This window comes from Somniosus microcephalus, chromosome 11 (genome assembly GCF_052327205.1).
Source record: "Somniosus microcephalus isolate GS21.2 chromosome 11, FLI_Smic_1.0, whole genome shotgun sequence".
Taxonomy (NCBI): Eukaryota; Metazoa; Chordata; class Chondrichthyes; order Squaliformes; family Somniosidae; genus Somniosus; species Somniosus microcephalus.
The window spans coordinates 221,465,156-221,483,790 of record NC_140997.1 but is presented as its reverse complement, the minus strand read 5'-3'; the positions used below and the strand labels follow the sequence as shown (position 1 = coordinate 221,483,790).

The window sequence follows — 18,635 nt, the reverse complement described above, 5'->3', positions numbered from 1 at the left end:
TCCCATATTCCTTTGTGGTCATTGCTCTCACTGAGGGGTTTGGCACTGTGGGACTTGGTTCTCACCAACGTGTGGCTGTACACAGCCACACGCTACGAGTCAGAGCAGATTTAGCTCTCATCCCCAGGTAAATCTTTGACGGGGAGCGGGGGTGGGGGACGTGCCAACTTTCATACGAGACGTTACACCGAGGCACTGTCTGCCCCCTCTGTGGGCGTGAAAGATCCCACCACACTATTCGAAGAAGGGCAGGGGGCTTTTCCTCGGAGTCTTGGCTAATATTTATCCCTCGAGCAATCATTCATTTAATTGCCGTTTGAGAGAGCTTGCTGTGCGTAAATTGGCTGCCGCGTTTCCTACATTACAACAGCGACGCCACTTCAAAAAGTACTTCATTGGCTGTAAAGTGCTTTGGGACGCTCTGAGGTTGTGAAAGACGCTATAGAAATGCAAGTCTTTCTTTCCTTCGTTAGAACTGAAGGGCCTAGTAATGCTTTATGCTTTGGATATGAGCGTAACATCTAACCTAGACCGATGGGATCAAAGTCTCTTATAATGTGATCCTGGCACAGTGGATGCAGGAACTCTGCCATTCCGGTGCCACGCATTGAACTGAGCTGACCTCACGGCATAATGAAAAGGCAGTTCACTTAACCATTAGAACAGTGCTGTCAGTGCATGGGGCACTAGAGCACACAAGGTGCAGGGAGCAGCATATCTAGCACTAGCAACGCTTGCCGCCTGCTCTTAAAGGAGGAACTGGCTCAAAATTTCAAACAAATTAGCAGCAAGTTGTAGAGTCGGATGGGGTCCAGCTTTAAAAAACTGTCTGAAAGTTAATTACTTGCAAGTCAGCAGAGCAGTGTAACATATTAACAGATAAACAAGTGTACACCAAAGTAGTCCAAAAATAGCCGCAAGCAAACACCACAACTACTGACAGCAAGTCACACCCCTTAAAGCTAAATGAGCCAACATTTGGGAAGGGGTTTGCAATGCGGTGCCCGTTACATGTGATTGCTGATCGCCTGAAGCAATCACATGTAACGGGCACCGCATTGGTTGCAGGTGCACGATGGGTTGCAATGCGGCTGCGGTGCTGTCATATACCCTGTAAGTACCCTGCTTCGGCAAGCCAAACCAAAGCTGCAGCCAGCCGGTCGAATCTTTCAGGTCCTGGCCAGCATGGATTCTCAAGTGATCTCAGCGATTTCAACCATGATCAAGAAACACTGGACAATGGACAATCCCCGAGAAGCGTTCAGCTAAAATGTTGATGGTCTCTCAGCTGCTAAACGCTCCATTCTCTAGTCCAAACAGAACGAGGAACATGCCTTCAGGAGACTCGCTTTCTGCCAGCTGCCTCCACATAAAAGGTTATGAGCTTGTGAGTTACTATCCATATAGCAAATATGCCCGCACTACCGATGTTAGAGCAGGTCTTGTGGCCACGGAACCACTCCCATTTAATTAGGACCTTTGCGAGAGTTGGTCACCAGAGTGACGAATGTGTAAAAGCCTCCTCGCCAACCCTGGCTTATGTAAAATATTCTTCCTACGCTCCCAAACCCTGCCCTCTACATTGGAGATTCTAATACCATCCATCACCACCTGGGGGGTAGTGAGAGTCAGATCAAAATGGAGTTGACCTTTGGGCATCATCCACTTCAAGTTATAAGCAGTGCATTGAAAAACTTTCCACATAGTCAACATTGTCCGATGCTTACCAATGCTGGAGTAACCAGACCTATTGTGAGCGCCAATAAAAACCTCCGCTGGGACTATTGGAAAGGAATTTGGCCCAGCTTTACACGATTCACCAACCGCTATATCACTTGTACCCCCATAACATTTAGACCCATGTGACATAATAAAACTCACTACGCACTTGGTTTGAGTATAAAGCAAGGCTTTAATCAACTTGTTTCAGAACATGGAGGTCTAGTTGTACTTCACTAGTTCCTTGTCTTACAAAATGTCCCTGGACAGCTGGGCCCACGCCCGAGTATTTATACTCCTTGGACGGCGCCACCAGCTGGCCGTCCAGTGTTATTTCACAAGTAGTTTCTTGATGAATGATGAGATTTATAACACCATGTTAAGTTCAAGTCCAGGGTAGAAAGCACCTTTCACAACCTCAGGATGGCCCAAAGCAATTCACAGTCAGTGAAGTGTCTTTGAAGCACAGACACTGTTATAGTGTAGGGAAACTGCCGGCCAATTTGCGCACAGCAAGATCTCACAAACAGGAATGAAATAAAAGACCAGATCAGCTGGTATTTTTTTTTTTAGTGATGTTGTTTAAGGGATACTTATTGGCCAGGACACCGGGAGAACTCCTCTGCTCTTCTCTGAATGGGGCCACGTGACGTTTTCTGCCCACCTGAGAGGGCAGACAGGAGTCACCTCTCAACTGAAAGCTAGCACCTCTGACACTGCAGCACTCCCTCAGTATTGCACTGAAGTGTCAAAGAGGCTACTGAACAGTTAAAGCATGTCTGATGTCTACCTAAGCCCCTTGACACTTTGGAGTTTTTTTTTAAATAGTTTATCTTACTACTTTATAATTTGTTTTCTGAATGTTTTTCCCCCAATCTTTATTTTACCACTTATGCATTTGAAAATAATATGGAAGTGGATCATTGTCTGGAGTGGGGCTTGAACCCACAGCCTTCTGACTCAATGGAAAGTTCCCCAGTCAGCCAAGATCACAGACTTAAATTGAGTATTCAGAGGCGGCTGTTCCAGGACCAGAGCGTGCACTCACAAACACAACAAAACTCCTTTGCACTCCGGTGTAAACAGGCTTTCGCACCGGAAATATCCAGTGATTTTGGTAAAACAGACGCCAGCTTAACCCCACCCTAGCCTTCACATTCTCTTGTGTTGTATGTTAACTTACAGTTCCAGAAAAATGAAATATTCCTTGCGCGTTTCAAAGACGTCCACCAGCTGTAATATGTTCGGATGCTTCACCCTGGGAGAGAGAACAAAGCATTTCAGCATTGGCTGCATAAGCAAGGTGGTTATTCTCGCTAAAGACAGAATAGGGGAACAGATATCAAGAATGGTGAGAATTGCAAACCTCTGAGAAACCTGTCTGGTCTTTTTGAAATTTAATTGAGCTTAAATTAACCTCTCGATTTCGAAAACACATTTGTATACCAGTGCTTTTGTTTAAAGTTTACAGCTGAAAGATGGTTCCTAAGGGGTGATTTTCCGAGTATGTGCCCATGCCTTCGATGTTTGGATACATGCTGGTGGCGAGCAAGCTTCAACCCTGCCCCCACCAATGCTACTTGAAAAATTACCCCCCTCCCCCTTTATCTTTAAATAACCAATACCTTGGTGGCTGCTCGCATCTTGAGTCGTTATAAATCTCATCATTCATCAAGAAACTACTCGTGAAATAACGCTGGACGGCCAGCTGGTGGCGCCGTCCAAGGAGTATAAATACTCGGGCGTCGGCCCCAGCTTACCAGGGACATTTTGTAAGACAAGGAACTAGTGAAGTGCAACTAGACCTCCATGTTCTGAAACAAGTTGATTAAGCCTTGCTTTATGCTCAAACCAAGTGCATAGTGAGTTTTATTACGTCAATTTAATCAACTTGTTTCAGAACATGGAGGTCTAGTTGTACTTCACTAGTTCCTTGTCTTACAAAATGTCCCTGGAAAGCTGTGGCCAACGCCCGAGTATTTATACTCCTTGGACGGCGCCACCAGCTGGCCGTCCAGCGTTATTTCACAAGTAGTTTCTTGATGAATGATGAGATTTATAACAAGTCCTATGAACCCAACATAAACGACCTCACTCCCAACTTTAGTTGATTTGTATGGAAGGGGTGAAGTGTTTGGCACAAATTCAGAAAATGGCGTTGATTCTGGACCTGAAAAGGTCTGTGTTCTGGGACCTGCATTTCAATCAATTCACAATAAGCGCACTGTTGGGTAGAGGTGGGACACGATGTGACAGTAGCAAAGGGGGTGGAGGGAAGCGATGTCAGCTTGCGGTTCTCTTTTGCTGTTAGTGCCAGTAATCTGTTTTTTAAAGGGGCGTCACTGCCTAAATGTGGAGATTTTGGGGCCAAAAGTCACCTGATGCAGTGGTACGTTAACAACTCTGAGCTCCAGTGGGCAGCACACACGCTGCCAACCTACAGCGTGGCTTCAATACTTAGATCTTTGTGTAACTAGAGCCTGCTGTGAGATCACTTGCCGCTTCCCAAAGCCCCTTTGGTCATCTCAATGAATAAAATCTGGAGTCAAACCAGCTGAGCTTATTATTTACACATTAAATTATTAATAACATATATGGTTTTTCTTTATTTATGGGCGTTTGTTGGCAAGGCCAGCATTTATTGTCCATCCCTAATTGCCCTCGAGAAGGTGGTGGTGAGCTGCCTTCTTGAACCGCTGCAGTCCGTGTGGTGAAGGTACTCCCACAGTGCTGTTAGGGAGGGAGTTCCAGGATTTTGACCCGGCGATGATGAAGGAACGGCCGATATATTTCCAAGTCAGGATGGTGTGTGACTTGGAGGGGAACTTGGAGGTGGTGGTGTTCCCATGCGCCTGCTGCCCTTGTCCTTCTAGGCGGAAGAGGTCGCAGGTTTGGGAGGTGCTGCTGAAGAAGCCTTGGTGAGTTGCTGCAGTGCATCATGTAGATGGTACACACTGCAGCCACGGTGCGCTGGTGGTGGAGGGAGTGAATGTTTTTAAGGTGGTAGATGAGGGTGCCGATCAAGCGGGCTGGTTTGTCCTGGATGGTGTCGAGCTTCTTGAGTGTTGATGTCTGGTTTATTCATGTTAGTCTGGCGGGACATGAGTTTTTGATTTTTTTTAGATATATGGTTGTTCTTCTGCTCTGGCGAACTGTGCTCAAGTGAATGAGGTGGCGATTATGTATCAGCCACAGTGCTTTAAGGCCTCGCACACTGACCGCTAGCAGGAGCAGCCTTCGGTTTTGAGAATATGCAATAATCAGGCCTTCAAAGCATTGGGGGGGGGGGGGGGTGAAATCGACTAATCTGGGAGAATGAAATTAAACGAGCTGAAGTGTTTTTTTTTTATCTGAACCTATTTTGCGATTTTTTGTTGTTGTTGCTGTTTTGGCATCAAAGTCTGCATCTGATCTTTGAAAATCCTCCAGTTCAAGAACCTCACAATATCCAGAGACACATCAGACAACTGACCGAGGCTTCAATCACCTGCTTTTACCATGCCGTGATTTCAGGAGAGCACCACGGCACCAGGTTTCGTGTCTCTGCCTGCAATGGTGACTGGAAGACGCTGACCAGGATTACAGAGCTCGTTTTCTGTGCATGCACGCAGTGCTTTGACATCATTACGGGTTTCTGTATCAATCCGAACGTTTTTGGTGCTACTACTGTCATGATACCAGTTGCTCTAAACTGGCTCTGAATTTTTAGTGGAAAGTGGGGCAGTGTTGCCAGCAGAATAGGTCAGGGGGGAGAAATTCGGTATCGCCCCGTTTGGGGTGCAATTATTGGCCGGGCGCAAAGTTTAGCGCCTGGCGCTAATTATCGCCTCCGACTGCAAACTTGGCCTCTATCACCCCTGGAGGTGATTGGAGCGCTAAATCAGGCACTACACACCTCTCTTAAGGCGCTAACGCCGAGGAGCGAGGCGCTACATCAGAGCGCTGGCGAAGCTCATGTGATGGAATACAGACACACTGGCGCCGGCCAGTTCTTAAAGGGAAGGGTTGATCTTGCTCTCCAGCCACACCCTGCTCATTGCAGCCTTGAATCTCGGCCTGGAGAGACCTGTACATCAAATCTGCTAGAAAGAACAAAGGAGAGGCCCGGGGAAAGAGCTCAGAGTGCAGCCCCCATAGTCTCTTCTAAATCGATGTAAGGAAGGTCAAATCAAAGTGAACCTGCAAAGTGCTGCTCAGTACCCAAAACTCCTACACACAGCGTTGAATCTCTCCAGATGTCTCTCTCTCTCTCAGAATGCGTGGTGCAAAAATGTCGCCGACAAAAAAAGGCAGGAAGCGGCCGCCTTTAAATAGCGCTCCCCCAGCCCCTTCCCGACTGCAAAATGCTCCCCTCTACCTGTCGTTGCTAGCGGCAGGCGGAAAGGCAGGGAGCGTGGCACAATATCTGGTCCGGGGCGCTACCGGGGCGTTGCATGCTCGACTGACGTCATGATCTGCGGGCGCAGGAGATCGTGGCGGTAGTGTTTAGCGCCGCTGCAAAATGTCTGGTCAATTTCGCGAGCGGCGGAAACATTGTTGCGCCCGGGCGCTAGTAGCTTTGCGCCCCGTTAACGCCCTCTTAGGGCGCTAACGGGAGGCGCTAATCAACTGAATTTCCCCCACCCCCCGGGTCTTTTATATTTGCAAGGCCAGCTAACAGTAGGAGGAGTGCACTTTTGCCCTTGGGTGCACTATTAGTAACATAAAAGTAGCTATAGGTCTTTCTCAGAGGTTTCAGCTCCCTGTAACATTGGTGGCGAGCAAGCTAATTACTCAAGGGTCCTGTTCCTTTGTAGTTGTGAGGAACTTGAAAACTGTCAGGCTTGGCGTGTCAGATCAGAGAAGTTAGGATATCGTCTGGTTGGTAGCAAATTCGAGAGAGAGAGAAACCTTTTCTGCTGGTGGGGGAGTCGAGGACAAGGGGAGGTACCCTTAAAACCAGAGCCAGGCCATTCAGGAGAGAAGTTAGGAAACACTTCTACACGCAAAGGGTGGTAGAAGTGTGGAACTCTCTCCCACAAACAGCAGTAGATGCTGGCTCAATTGATAATTTTAAATCCGAGATCGATAGATTTTTGCTAGCCGGGGGTATTAAGGGATATGGAGCCAAGACGGATATATGGAGTTAGGACACACATCAGCCATGATCTCATTGAATGGCGGAACAGGCTCGAGGGGCTGAATGGCCCGCTCCTGTTCCTACATTCCAATGTAAATTAGCCGCTCTCTTGTTCTACTAGGTAAATAGGATCATTGGGACCAAATGCAGACGATAAAGTGAACCGTCTGTTTTGAGAAAGCACAAAGCCTAATGCATTTTTCAGCAAGGACTGATCAGGTAGGAATGACTGGTTTAAACCTGTAAACTATGGCTATGCCAAGAGTAGAAGAACAACAACACCCAAATTACATCTACAGGCAATCTGAAAGGTCACCTCATGTTGGACTTAAAAAGAATTATTGATTTCCCAGATCAAGTAGATATTTTCCATTTAATGTGGAGACACAATTTTTGTTTTTGTTTAGAGAACTACCAAAACATCGCAGAATAATCTGCTTTTACAAAAACACACATCATTTACATATTCATTAAAGATCAAAAGTTCTCTCTGGGCCCTGCTTTGCAGACATGGCCAATGATGTTAGAGCGCTGTAAACTAAAGATAAGGAGGAGGCCTGGGAATTCAGGGATTATGGACAGTTCAATGACTGGGGATATTCCGGGGTGAGATTGCAATGCCGAATACTTCTGTTTTCTACTAAAGCAGTGGCAGAGTTTTTGAGTAATCGCTAACACTTTTGTTACAGAAACCCTAACCTAAGACAGCTTTAAACAATTCTCTGCAAACAGAGAGCCAAATTACCCCTGGAAGTGGTAAGTGAAGAACATTATACTAGTCTAACCTTATCTTTTCTCCAAATAATAAATAACCGAGCGATGCACTGAACAAAATAATACAAAAACAGTGCAATTCAAACACAAATTCAGCCACAGATAAGCTCAACAGTCAGTGCAGGGTTGGGATGGAACAATAGGAAGAGCTTGAGAAGCGAGGTTGGCCGAGTGAGGACCGAGGATTCACGGCCACTGCTGTGACCAACGTCTTCAATACCTGGAGGTCAGAGAAGGAGAACTGGCCCAATGAGTCCTGGAGTGGTTGCAGAGATATGGAGGCCATGGCGAGATTTGAACACGAGGGTGAAAATCGCTAATCCAAAGGTCCGGCAGACATAGTCCACAGTAACCTGGAGCCTTTAACCCTGACTCTTGGCCTTTCCACCCACGAGTGGGGTGCCGGGTGTCCACCACGCAGCAATAAGCCCGCCCTAAATGGGCGAGCTGCTGCTTAGCTCAGTTGTTAGCACGTGTGTGGTGCAAGTTGAAAGCACTTTTGGCTTTGAGTCAGAAGGTGGTGGGTCCAAGTCCCACTCCAGGACTTGAACACACTCCAGGACTGTACTAAGGAACACTGAATTGTCAGAAGTGCCGTCCTTTGAATGAGATATTAAATTGAATGAGAGGCTGAAGGGATGTAACCTGTCACCCCTGATCCTCTCTAACTTTTACCGCTGCACAATAGAGAGCATCCTGACAAACTGTATCACAGTATGGTATGGCAGCTGTAGCTACTATGACCGGAAAGCCCTGCAGCGGGTAGTCAAAACTGCCCCGCATTACCGGCACCCGGCTACCGACCATAGAGCACATATACCAGAAACGCTGTTTACGGAGATCACGGTCCATCATCAAAGACCCTACCCAACCCAGCCACAGTCTGTTCGCCCTCCTGCCATCTGGGAGACGCTACAGATGCATTCGCACCCGTACGACCAGATTTAGGAACAGCTTCTTTCCCAGGGCTGTCATCCTACTGAACTCCACAAATAAACTCTAAAGCCTGCACATCTGCCAATGCACTTTATTATGGTTATGTTTATGTTAATGTATTACAAGCCAAATGTATGTTGAATGTTTAAATGTCTTAATCTAAATGTACACTCTCGGGAGCCGCAAGCCTACATTTCGTTGTACTGCACTTGTGCACTAACAATGACAATAAAAGTTGATTTGATTTGATTTGATTTTGATTTGAGTTGATTTGAAGACCCCCATCTGCTTGTTCCTGTGGCTCAGGTAAATGTTAAGGATCTCATAGAACAGTTAAAAAAAAGAGGGCTCCCCTAGTGTCGTGGTCAACATTCCTCCATCAACCAACACCACCAGAAACCGAGAACAACTGGCCATTCACCCAATTGCTGTTAGTCAGATCTTGCTGTGTGCAAACCTGTGCTAGTCTATATTGCCACTACCACAGGCCACCTCCTGCTGATTCCCACTGCTCTGTGTGAGAATAGCACAGTGGGCTTCTAAGAGGTGTTGGAATCCTTCTCTTATCACCGCAACATTTCCGCTGGGTTTTCTTTTTAAACGAAGGAAGGCCGTCCTTGGAAAGCAGATTGATCAGCATAATAGCAAGTGGAATGGATCTTCAGTGATTACCCTTTAAAATAATGCAGCCACATTGCACTTCAATGTACTGACAGCGAGTTATTACCGAGGTCTTTTCCTGACTGATTAGCGACCCATTAAAATGTTGCTGGGTGCTGAACTTGCCTCGGTGATAACTTTATGCTTATGGAGGAATGTCTTCACCCAGAGAGTGGTGAACCTGTGGAATTCTCTACCACACAAGGCAGTTGAGGCCAATTCATTAAATATATTCAAGAAGGAGTTAGATATATTTCTTAAGGCTAAAGGGATCAAGGGATATGGGGAGAAGGCAGGGACAGGGTACTGAATTTGGATGATCAGCCATGATCTCATTAAATGGCGGAAGAGGCTCGAGGGGCCAAATGGCCTACTCCTGCTCCTATCTTCTATGTTTCTATGATTCTATACAGAGTTGCCTTCACAGCCCTTCAACCCGCAGGCTTCAATCCTGAGCCACCAGCACCTTCCTTAGTACTCCGTATTTTGAATAAAATGTAAGCATATTAATATTATTTTAAGGTGCATTTTAGACATTGTAAGAACTGAATACAAATGTACAGAGGTTGAATGGCACAGTCATCACAAAAGACAACTTGCATTTATATAGCGCCTTTAACATAGTAAAAACGTCCCAAGGCACTTCACAGGAGCGTTATCGGACAAAAATTAACACCGAGCCAAAGAAGGAGACATTAGGACAGGTGACCTAAAGCTTGGTCAAAGAGGTAGGTTGTAAGGAGCGTCTTAAAGGAGGAGAGCGCGGTGGAGATGTTTAGGGAGGGAATTCCAGGGCTTAGGGCCTAGAAGGCTGAAAGCACGGCCGCCAATGGTGAGGCGGAGGAAGTCGGGGATGTGCAAGAGGCCAGAATTGTAGGAATGCAGAGGTCCTGGAGGGTTGTAGGGCTGGAGGAGGGCGAGGCCACGGAGAGATTTGGACATAAGGGTGAGAATCCAAAAGCCTAGTAGACTTACTTCTTCACAATGTTCTGTTTAAAAAAAAAAACCCTGTATGTTTGGCTAATTATTGTGGTCAAAGTGAAGAATGCTGTGAGCGAGTTCAAAAACGGGATGGACTTGCTGGCTGTGATGGTGTTTTCATGTTTCTAAGATTAGTGATGCTCTTGCGGGTAGTTGCATCCTAGGGTAAGTAGTATTGGCCTCACGCAGGGATCCAGCAGCCTGGGGGCAGAACTGGTTGGGAAGAAATGCATTAGAACACAGCCCATTTTTTATACCTCACACATTTAACTTCATGTCAAGACTGCAAATAAAGAAAGAGAGAATAAGACTTTGTTTTTTAATGGCTTCAATAGTCATTCCATCAACATTAATAAAAGAGAAATACTTTCTTTAAACTTGACAATTGCCTACAGCAACAGCATGGAAAAGAATGAAATGTTGCCGATTCTTAAGCCAGGGTTCAGTTTTTAGTCAACAAGGGATTCAACAGAAGAGGCGTACATAGTTTGAATAAAGTGCGAGTATGCTCACGAGGGACACTGATTAACCCCTAACTAAAAGTGGCGACAAAATTGCAGCGACTTACATGTTTAAAATCATGATTTCATTTTTTGCAGCCTTCCTAACTTTTCTTCCATCTTTCTTTAAAAACTTCTTGCAAGTGTACATTTTTCCGGTAGATTTCTCTTTCGCTCGGAATATTTCGCAGAACTCCTCCCTGTTTTTGAAAGAGAGAGAGAGAAAGAAAATAAGATACTAAATCTGGGGGAAAAAACAGGCAACGTTCCCCAGCAATTTGTTTTTCGGGTGCGCGGCCCCTTCAAATTCCCGCGCGGGCGCGAAATTTCACATCGGAAAAGCCGGCCCCGGGCTGTGCGGGACTGGCAGCCAGCTGTGCAGCTGCGCAGTTTAGATATACCGAATCAGGAATCTTGCGTGCGTTCTGGCAATAGTGCTGTGCCATCTACTCGTCCCCGAATACCCTCAATTTTAATTTCTCAATTTTAAATCTGCTCCTAACAGACTGAGTCTTTCCATGAAACACCCTCTGTCTCAGCTGGTTTCAGACTGACAAACCCTCTTCTCGGTGGGAGAATTTAGAGCTTGCCTTCCCTTATTCAATTAAAAAAAACCTGTGCTGCACCCTGCAGGTAAACCGGTAAAATTAATCAAATCCACTCACCCACCAGCTCTCACCACACCCTTGGCTTCTCCCGCGCATTTGAAGGTCCCGCCTGCCGGCCAGTCGCCATTGAATGAAATATTGATCAGCTGACTCAAACACCTAGAGCGCAGGGCGGCCAGAGCTGCAGACAGGGTCTTTTTTCAGCCGCACTGCATTGTGGGAAGGCAAAGCCACCATTCAACCCGCTCCAGGAATTTGCTCCTGAACTCAAACGGGCTGATAATCTCTGAGAGACCGGCTTCTGTGCATTGCACTGAAAAAAAATCAAAGACTCAGTATCGGGGACAAGATTTCTAAACCGGGGACTCTTCCAGGGACATTGTTTTCCTGGGGAACACGGGGACGTCTGGTCAGCCTAAAATAAGGGAGATTCATCTCATTGAAACTTATAAAATTCTAACAGGACTAGACAGACTAGATGCAGGAAGGATGTTCCCGATGGCGGGGGAGTCCAGAACCAGGGGTCACAGTCTAAGGATAAGGGTAAGCCATTTAGGACAGAGATGAGGAGGAATTTCTTCACCCAGAGAGTGGTTAACCTGTGGAATTCTCTACCGCAGAAGGCAGTTGAGGCCAATTCATTAAATATATTCAAGAAGGAGTTGGATATATTTCTTAAGGCTAAAGGGATCAAGGGATATGGGGAGAAAGCAGGGACAGGGTACTGAATTTGGATGATCAGCCATGATCTCATTAAATGACAGAACAGGCTAGAGGGGCCGAATGGCCTACTCCTGCTCCTATCTTCTATGTTTCTATGTTTCTATATTTCATTAGAATATGATCATTTAATTTCAAGGCAAAAATAATATCAGAGAGTAGGCTTTATGGAAGAGATAGGCCTCAATGAGATCAATGTAGCCACAGTGAGAACAATGCCACCAATAAGTTTTTCTTATCTATATATATAAAAAAGGATACTTCTGTCTGTCATTCCGTCTGTCTGTCTTGAATTAACTCGAAAGTTATAGAGCGTACCTACACGTGCGTTACGTCGAAAGAAAGCTGACGATTCCAGAACCGTCCTAAGCGTATTTACGTTTCGGCCGGACAAAAATTGTTCGCGCGTTATGCAAAAAACCTTCAAAATTAAACTCATTATCTGCTAAGTAGCATTGATTGACTGACGTCAAGGTTGACCAATCCTACAGTTCAGTCGCCTGATGGTTGGCCAATCGCTGTGTCTGTGGGCAGGACTAATGCTTTTCAACTCAGGCATCGGGCAGCCATTGCTTCACTACTTCCAGCTCAAACTACTCTGCTAATCCAACTTCGAAAAAGTTAGTATCTCTTTTAAAAATAACATAACATTTACCAAAAACGTTTTATAAGTACTTTCACTTTCATCTTTGAAGCTATTAAAAGGTAGAAATGTTGCCCGGCAGCAGATTCACACAGGGACAGACAGACAGGCCCCAAAGCCTGGGACTCGATTTAAACTGCCTGGCCCAAAACAGCCCTGGCAAAGCCGGGCTCCCCCAGCTAGTTTCTATATAAAATGACCTGGACTTGGGTATAGGGAGTCCAGTTTCAAAGTTTGTGGATGATACAAAACTTGGCAGCGTAGTAAATAGTAAGGAGGATAGTAGTAGACTTCCGGAAAAGTGTGAGGTAATGCATTTGGGGAGGGGCAACAAGGCAAGGGAATACACAATTAATGGGAGGATACTGCAAGGTGTGGAGGAACAGAGGGACCTTGGAGTGCATGTCCACAGATCTCTGAAGGTAGCAGGACAGGTCGATAAAGTAGTTAAAAAGGCATACGGGATGCTTTCCTTTATTAGCCGAGGCATAGAATAGAAGAGCAGGGAAGTTATGCTAGAACTGTATAGAACACTGGTTAGGCCACAGCTTGAGTACTGCATGCAGTTCTGGTCACCACATTACAGGAAGGATGTGATTACATTGGAGAGGGTGCAGAGGAGATTTACAAGGATGTTGCCAGGACTGGAAAACTTTAGCTATGAGGAATGATTGGATAGGCTGGGGTTGTTTTCCCTGGAACAGAGGAGGCTGAGGGGAGACTTAATTGAGGTGTATAAAATCATGAGGGGCCTCGATAGAGTGGATATGAAGGACCTATTTCCCTTAGCAGAGGGGCCAAGAACCAGGGGGCATAGATTTAAAGTAGTTGGTAGAAGGATTAGAGGGGAAATGAGGAAAAATGTTTTCACCCAGAGGGAGATGGGGGTCTGTAACTCACTGCACGAAAGGGTGGTAGAGGCAGAAACCCTCATCACATTTAAAAAGTACTTGGATATGCACTTGAAGTGCCGTAACATACAGGACTACGGACCAAGAGCTGGAAGTGGGACTAGGCTGGGTAGCTCTTTTCCGACCGGCACGGTCACGATGGGCTGAATGGCCTCCTTCTGTGTCGTAATTTTTCTATGGGGGGAATTGTCCCAGCCCTGGGGAAGTGGGTATGGAGGTGGGACAGCCGGGAAAATGGCAGAAAATGGGAGCGGGTACCGAACCTGCTCCCAACCCACCTCCGTGCCATCTTCTCGGGAGGTGGGTCCCCGACCCGCGCAGGGACCCGTCTCCTCGAGGCGGGAAGGGGATTACAGCCAATTAACTGCCTGTTAACAGGTAGTTAACAGGCAGTTTTGAGGCTTATCCCCATTTTACCCTGCAATTGCCGGCTTCCCGACGTCGGGAAACCCCGCCAGGATCAGCGAGGCGAGCAGTGGGTCTGCGGGGGTGAGAGGGATCGAAAAGTGCGCTGTGGAGGTGAGTGATGGGTGAAAGTGTGGAGAGAGGTAAGTAATGAGAGGTGAGTGTAAAGTGTTAGAAAAAGTTTACTTACCTTTGCTTCTTCCTGCAGGCTTCAACCCTTGGGGATCCAGCGGTTCCTCATCTCAATGGCAGAGATGACAGAATGGCTGCTGCATTCTCAGATGCAGCAGCCATCTGATTTCTGCTGAGGAAATAGGTTTTGGTGAGCCTTCAGTGCAAGGGCTCACCATAGAACAAAGATTGTCAGTGTTTGACAGCTTCTCTAAGCTGTCAAACGCTGACAATTCATCTGTCAAAAAAATTTTGACAGATGAAACATCATACGTTGACGTCCTCTGTCACCGGCTTTCCCTTAATTGGCCTGCTAAGCCCGCAGGGAAAATAGCGTGGGTTGGCCGGACGTCGTTGGGGGTGGGACTGAAACCCAACAACCAGCAGTCCCGCCCCCAACGCACCCCCATTGACAAAATCCAGCCCTCTGATTCAGGTCATAGACAGATTGGTGAAATGGGCAGACACACGGCAGATACAAATTAATTAATGCATATAAGTTTGAGAAACAACATGGAGAGGCAGTATAATCTAAAATGGTACAAAAGCAAAATACTGTGGGTGCTGGAAATCTGAAATAAAAACAGAAAATGCTGGAAATACTCAGCAGGTAAGACAGCATCTATGGAGAGTGAAACAGAGTTCAAGTTGATGACCTTTCATCAGAACTGAAAAAAGTTAGAGATGTAACAGGTATTAAGCAAGTACAGAGGCAGGGGGTGGGAAAGAACAAAAGGGACAGTCTGTTATAGGGTGGAAGGCAGGAGAGATTAAATTACAAAAGGATGATGGTGCGAGGCAAAAGGGGGTGTAATGGGACAAGTAAAGGAACAAAAGATGGGTCTAGAGGAGGTGTAAATGGGAATATCAGAATCAACAGCTGCAATCCGGAAAAATGTTGGCAGAGCTTATGATCTGTACCACTGTTACATCTCTAATATTTTCCAGTACTGATGAAAGGTCATCGACCTGAAACGTTAACTCTGTTTCTCTTTCCATAGATGCTGCCTGACCTGCTGAGTATTTCCAGCATTTTCTGTTTTTATTTATAATCAAAATGGTACTATTTTGAAGGGGGGGGTGGTGGGTGTAAGAGCAGAGGGACCTGGGGGGAGCATGTTCACATTTAAGGACGGGCTAGCATTTAAAGACTTAATACATCATTTACAACAAATATACATTCCTTTAAGGCACAAAAATCCCACAGGAAAAGTGGTTCAACTGTGGCTAACAAGAGAAGTTAAAGATAATATTAGATCAAAGGAAGAGGCTTATAATGTTGCCAAAAAAGTGTAATAAGCTAGAGGATTGGGAGGATTTTAGAATTCAGCAAAGGAGGACAAAGAAATTGATAAATAAAGGGAAAATAGAATGAGAGTAAACTAGCGGAAGACATAAAAACAGACTGTAAAAGCTTCCACAGGTACGTAAAAAGGAAAAGATTAGCAAAATAAATGTGGGTCCCTTACAGGCTGAGGCAGGAGAAATTATAATGGGGAATAAGGAAATGGCAGAGAAATTAAACAAATACTTTGTGTCTGTCTTCATGGAAGAAGATGCAATAAACTTCCCGGAAATAGTGGAGAACAAAGGCTCTAGTGAGAATGAGGAACTGAAAGAAATTAGTATTAGTAAAAAAAAAGTACTGGAGAAATTAATGGGACTGAAAGCCGATAAATCCCCATGACCTGATGGCCTACATCCTAGGGTTTGAAAGAGGTGGCTATAGAGATAGTGGATGCATTGGTTGTCATTTTCCAAAATTCCATAGATTCTAGAACGGTTCCCGCGGATTGGAAGGTAGCAAATGTAACCCCACTATTTAAGAAAGGAGGGAGAGAGAAAACGGGAACTACAGACCAGTTAGCCTGACATCAGTAGTGGGGAAAATGCTAGAATCTATTATTAAGGACATGGTAACAGGACACTTGGAAAATAATAATAGGATTGGGCAGCGTCAACATGGATTTATGAAAGGGAAATCATGTTTGACAAATCTGTTAAGAGTTTTTTGAGGTTGTAACTAGCAGAATAGATAAGGGGGAACCAGTGGATGTGGTGTATTTGGATTTTCAGAAGGCATTCGATAAGGTGCCACACCAAAGATTATTAAACAAAATTAAAGCTCATGGGACTGGGGACAATATACTAGCATGGATTGAGGATTGGTTAATGGAGAGAAAACAGAGAGTAGGAATAAACGCGTCATTTTCGGGTTGGCAGGCTGTAACTAGTGGGGTACCACAAGGATCAGTGCTTGGGCCTCAGCTATTCACAATCTACATCAATGATTTGGATGAAGGGACCAAATGTAATATATCCAAGTTTGCTGATGATACAAAGCTGGGTGGGAATGTAAGTTGTGAGGAGAATGCAAGGAGGCTTTAAGGGGATATAAACAGGCTAATTGAGTGGGCAGAAACATGGAAAATGGATTATATGTGGAGAATGGATTATATGTGGAGAAATGTGAAGTTATCCACTTTGGTAGGAAAAATAGAGAAGCAGAGTATTTTTTAAATGGTGAGAGCTTGGGAAATGTTGGTGTTCAGAGGGACCTGGGTGTCCTTGTACACAAATCACTGAAAGTTAACATGCAGGTACAGCAAGCAATTAGGAAAGCAAATGGTATGTTGGCCTTTATTACAAGAGGAATTGAGTATAAGAGTAAAGACGTCTTACTGCAATTATATAGGGCCCTGGTGAGACCATACTTGGAGTATTGTGTACAGTTTTGGTCTCCTTACCTAAGGAAGGATATACTTGCCATAGAGGGAGTGCAACGAAGGTTCACCAGACTGGTTCCTGGGATGGGGGGGGGGTTGTCCTATGAGGAGAGATTGAGTAGACTAGGCCTATATTTTCTAGAGTTTAGAAGAATGAGAGGAGATCTCATTGAAATATACAATGTTCTTACAGGGCTTGACAGGGTAGATGCAGGGAGGATGTTTCCCTGGCTGGGGAGTCTAGAACCAGGGGGTCACAGTCTCAGAATAAGGGGTCGGCCATTTAGGACTGAGATGAGGAGAAATTTCTTCACTCAGAGGGTGGTGAATCTTTGGAATTCTCTACCCCAGAAGGCTGTGGCGGCTCAGTCATTGAGTATATTCAAGACAGAGATCGATAGATTTTTGAATATTAAGGGAATCAAGGGATATGGGGATAGTGCAGGAAAGTGGCGATGAGGTAGAAGATCAGCCATGATCTTATTGAATGGCGGAGCAGGCTCAAAGGGCCAAATGGCCTATTCCTGCTCTTATTTCTTATGTTCTTATGTTCTTAAATGGGGCATTGACTACAAAAACAAGGAAGTTAAGCTAAACCTTTACAAATCACTAGTTAGGCCTCTGCTGGAGTATTGTGTACACCACACTTTAGGAAGGATGTCAAGGCCTTGGAGAGGGTACAGAGGAGGTTTACCAGGATTATACCAGGGATGGGAGACTTCAGTTATGTGGCGAGATTGTAGAAGCTGGGATTGTTTTCCTCAGAGCTGAGAAGGTTAAGGGGAGGCCCAGCAGAGGTGTTCAAAATTATGAGGGGTTTTGACAGAGCAAGTAGGGAGAAATTGTTTCCTCTGGCAAGTGGGTCGGTAACCAGAGGTCACAGATTTAAAATAATTGGCAACAGAACTGGAGGGGAAATGAGGAGAAGATTTTTCACACAGAGGGTTGTTCAGGTCTGGAAAGCACTACCTGAAAGGGTGATGGTATCAGATTCCATAGGAACTTTCAAAAGGCAAATGGACGTGTGCTTGAAGATAACCAATTTGCAGGGCTATGGGGAAAAAGCTGGGGTGTGGGACTAAATTGGACAGTTCTTTCAAAGAGCCGGCACAGGCAGGACGGGCCGAATGGCCTCCTTCTGTGCTGTAAGATTCTATGAATCTAAGTTGGAATCCGCGATTGTGGAAAGTTCTGGTTACAGGAATGAGGAGCAAGGGTGAAAACACCAGGGAAAAAGACCAACTCTCTCACTTGGGCTAAATTCCCTTCAGATCCAAGTCAGTTTGGCTCTGCGGATCTGACTGTTATTTAGCGTGCTGACCCCAATTTAATGCAGCCCCCTCTAGAGAATAAGAAACTGAATAGGGTGGAAGAGCAAAGGGATCTAGGGATACAGGTAAACAAATCATTAAAAGCAGCCCCGCAGGTCGGCAAAGCAATTAAAAATTATGACAAAGCACTGGGATTTCGAATTCAAAAGTGGTGAAATTATGTTAGACTTGTATAGGACCCTAATCAGGCCACACTTAGAGTACCGTGCACAGTCCTGGTCTCTACACTACAAAAAGGACATAGAAGCACTGGAGAAAGTGCAAAAGAGATTTACAAGGATGGTACCAGAACTGAGAGATTACAGCTGTCGGGAAAGATTGAACAGGTTGGGGCTTTTTTCTTTTAGAAAAGAGAAGACTTGGAGGTGACTTCACTGAAGTCTTTAAAATTATGGATGGACAGGGTAGTTGTAGACAGAACAGGGGGAATT

At 45.5% G+C, this 18,635-nt stretch overlaps 1 protein-coding gene across 4 annotated transcripts in view; it reads right to left on the bottom strand.

Annotated features, from left to right (window-relative positions):
* LOC147111262 (caM kinase-like vesicle-associated protein) overlaps nt 1-18,635 on the bottom strand; it is a 136,738-nt gene that overhangs the window by 54,583 nt on the left and 63,520 nt on the right. For 2 of the 4 annotated variants that reach the window (XM_086001996.1, XM_086001997.1), the window contains exons 3-4: nt 10,758-10,889; nt 2,903-2,977 (exon numbers count right to left, since the gene is read on the bottom strand). In XM_086001996.1, coding sequence (XP_085858122.1) covers nt 2,903-2,977; nt 10,758-10,889 — 207 coding nt within the window. Of the gene's footprint in view, nt 1-2,902; nt 2,978-10,757; nt 10,890-11,354; nt 11,568-18,635 lie in introns of those variants that run through there. The other 2 variants (XM_086001998.1, XM_086001999.1) reach the window with 2 other exon arrangements.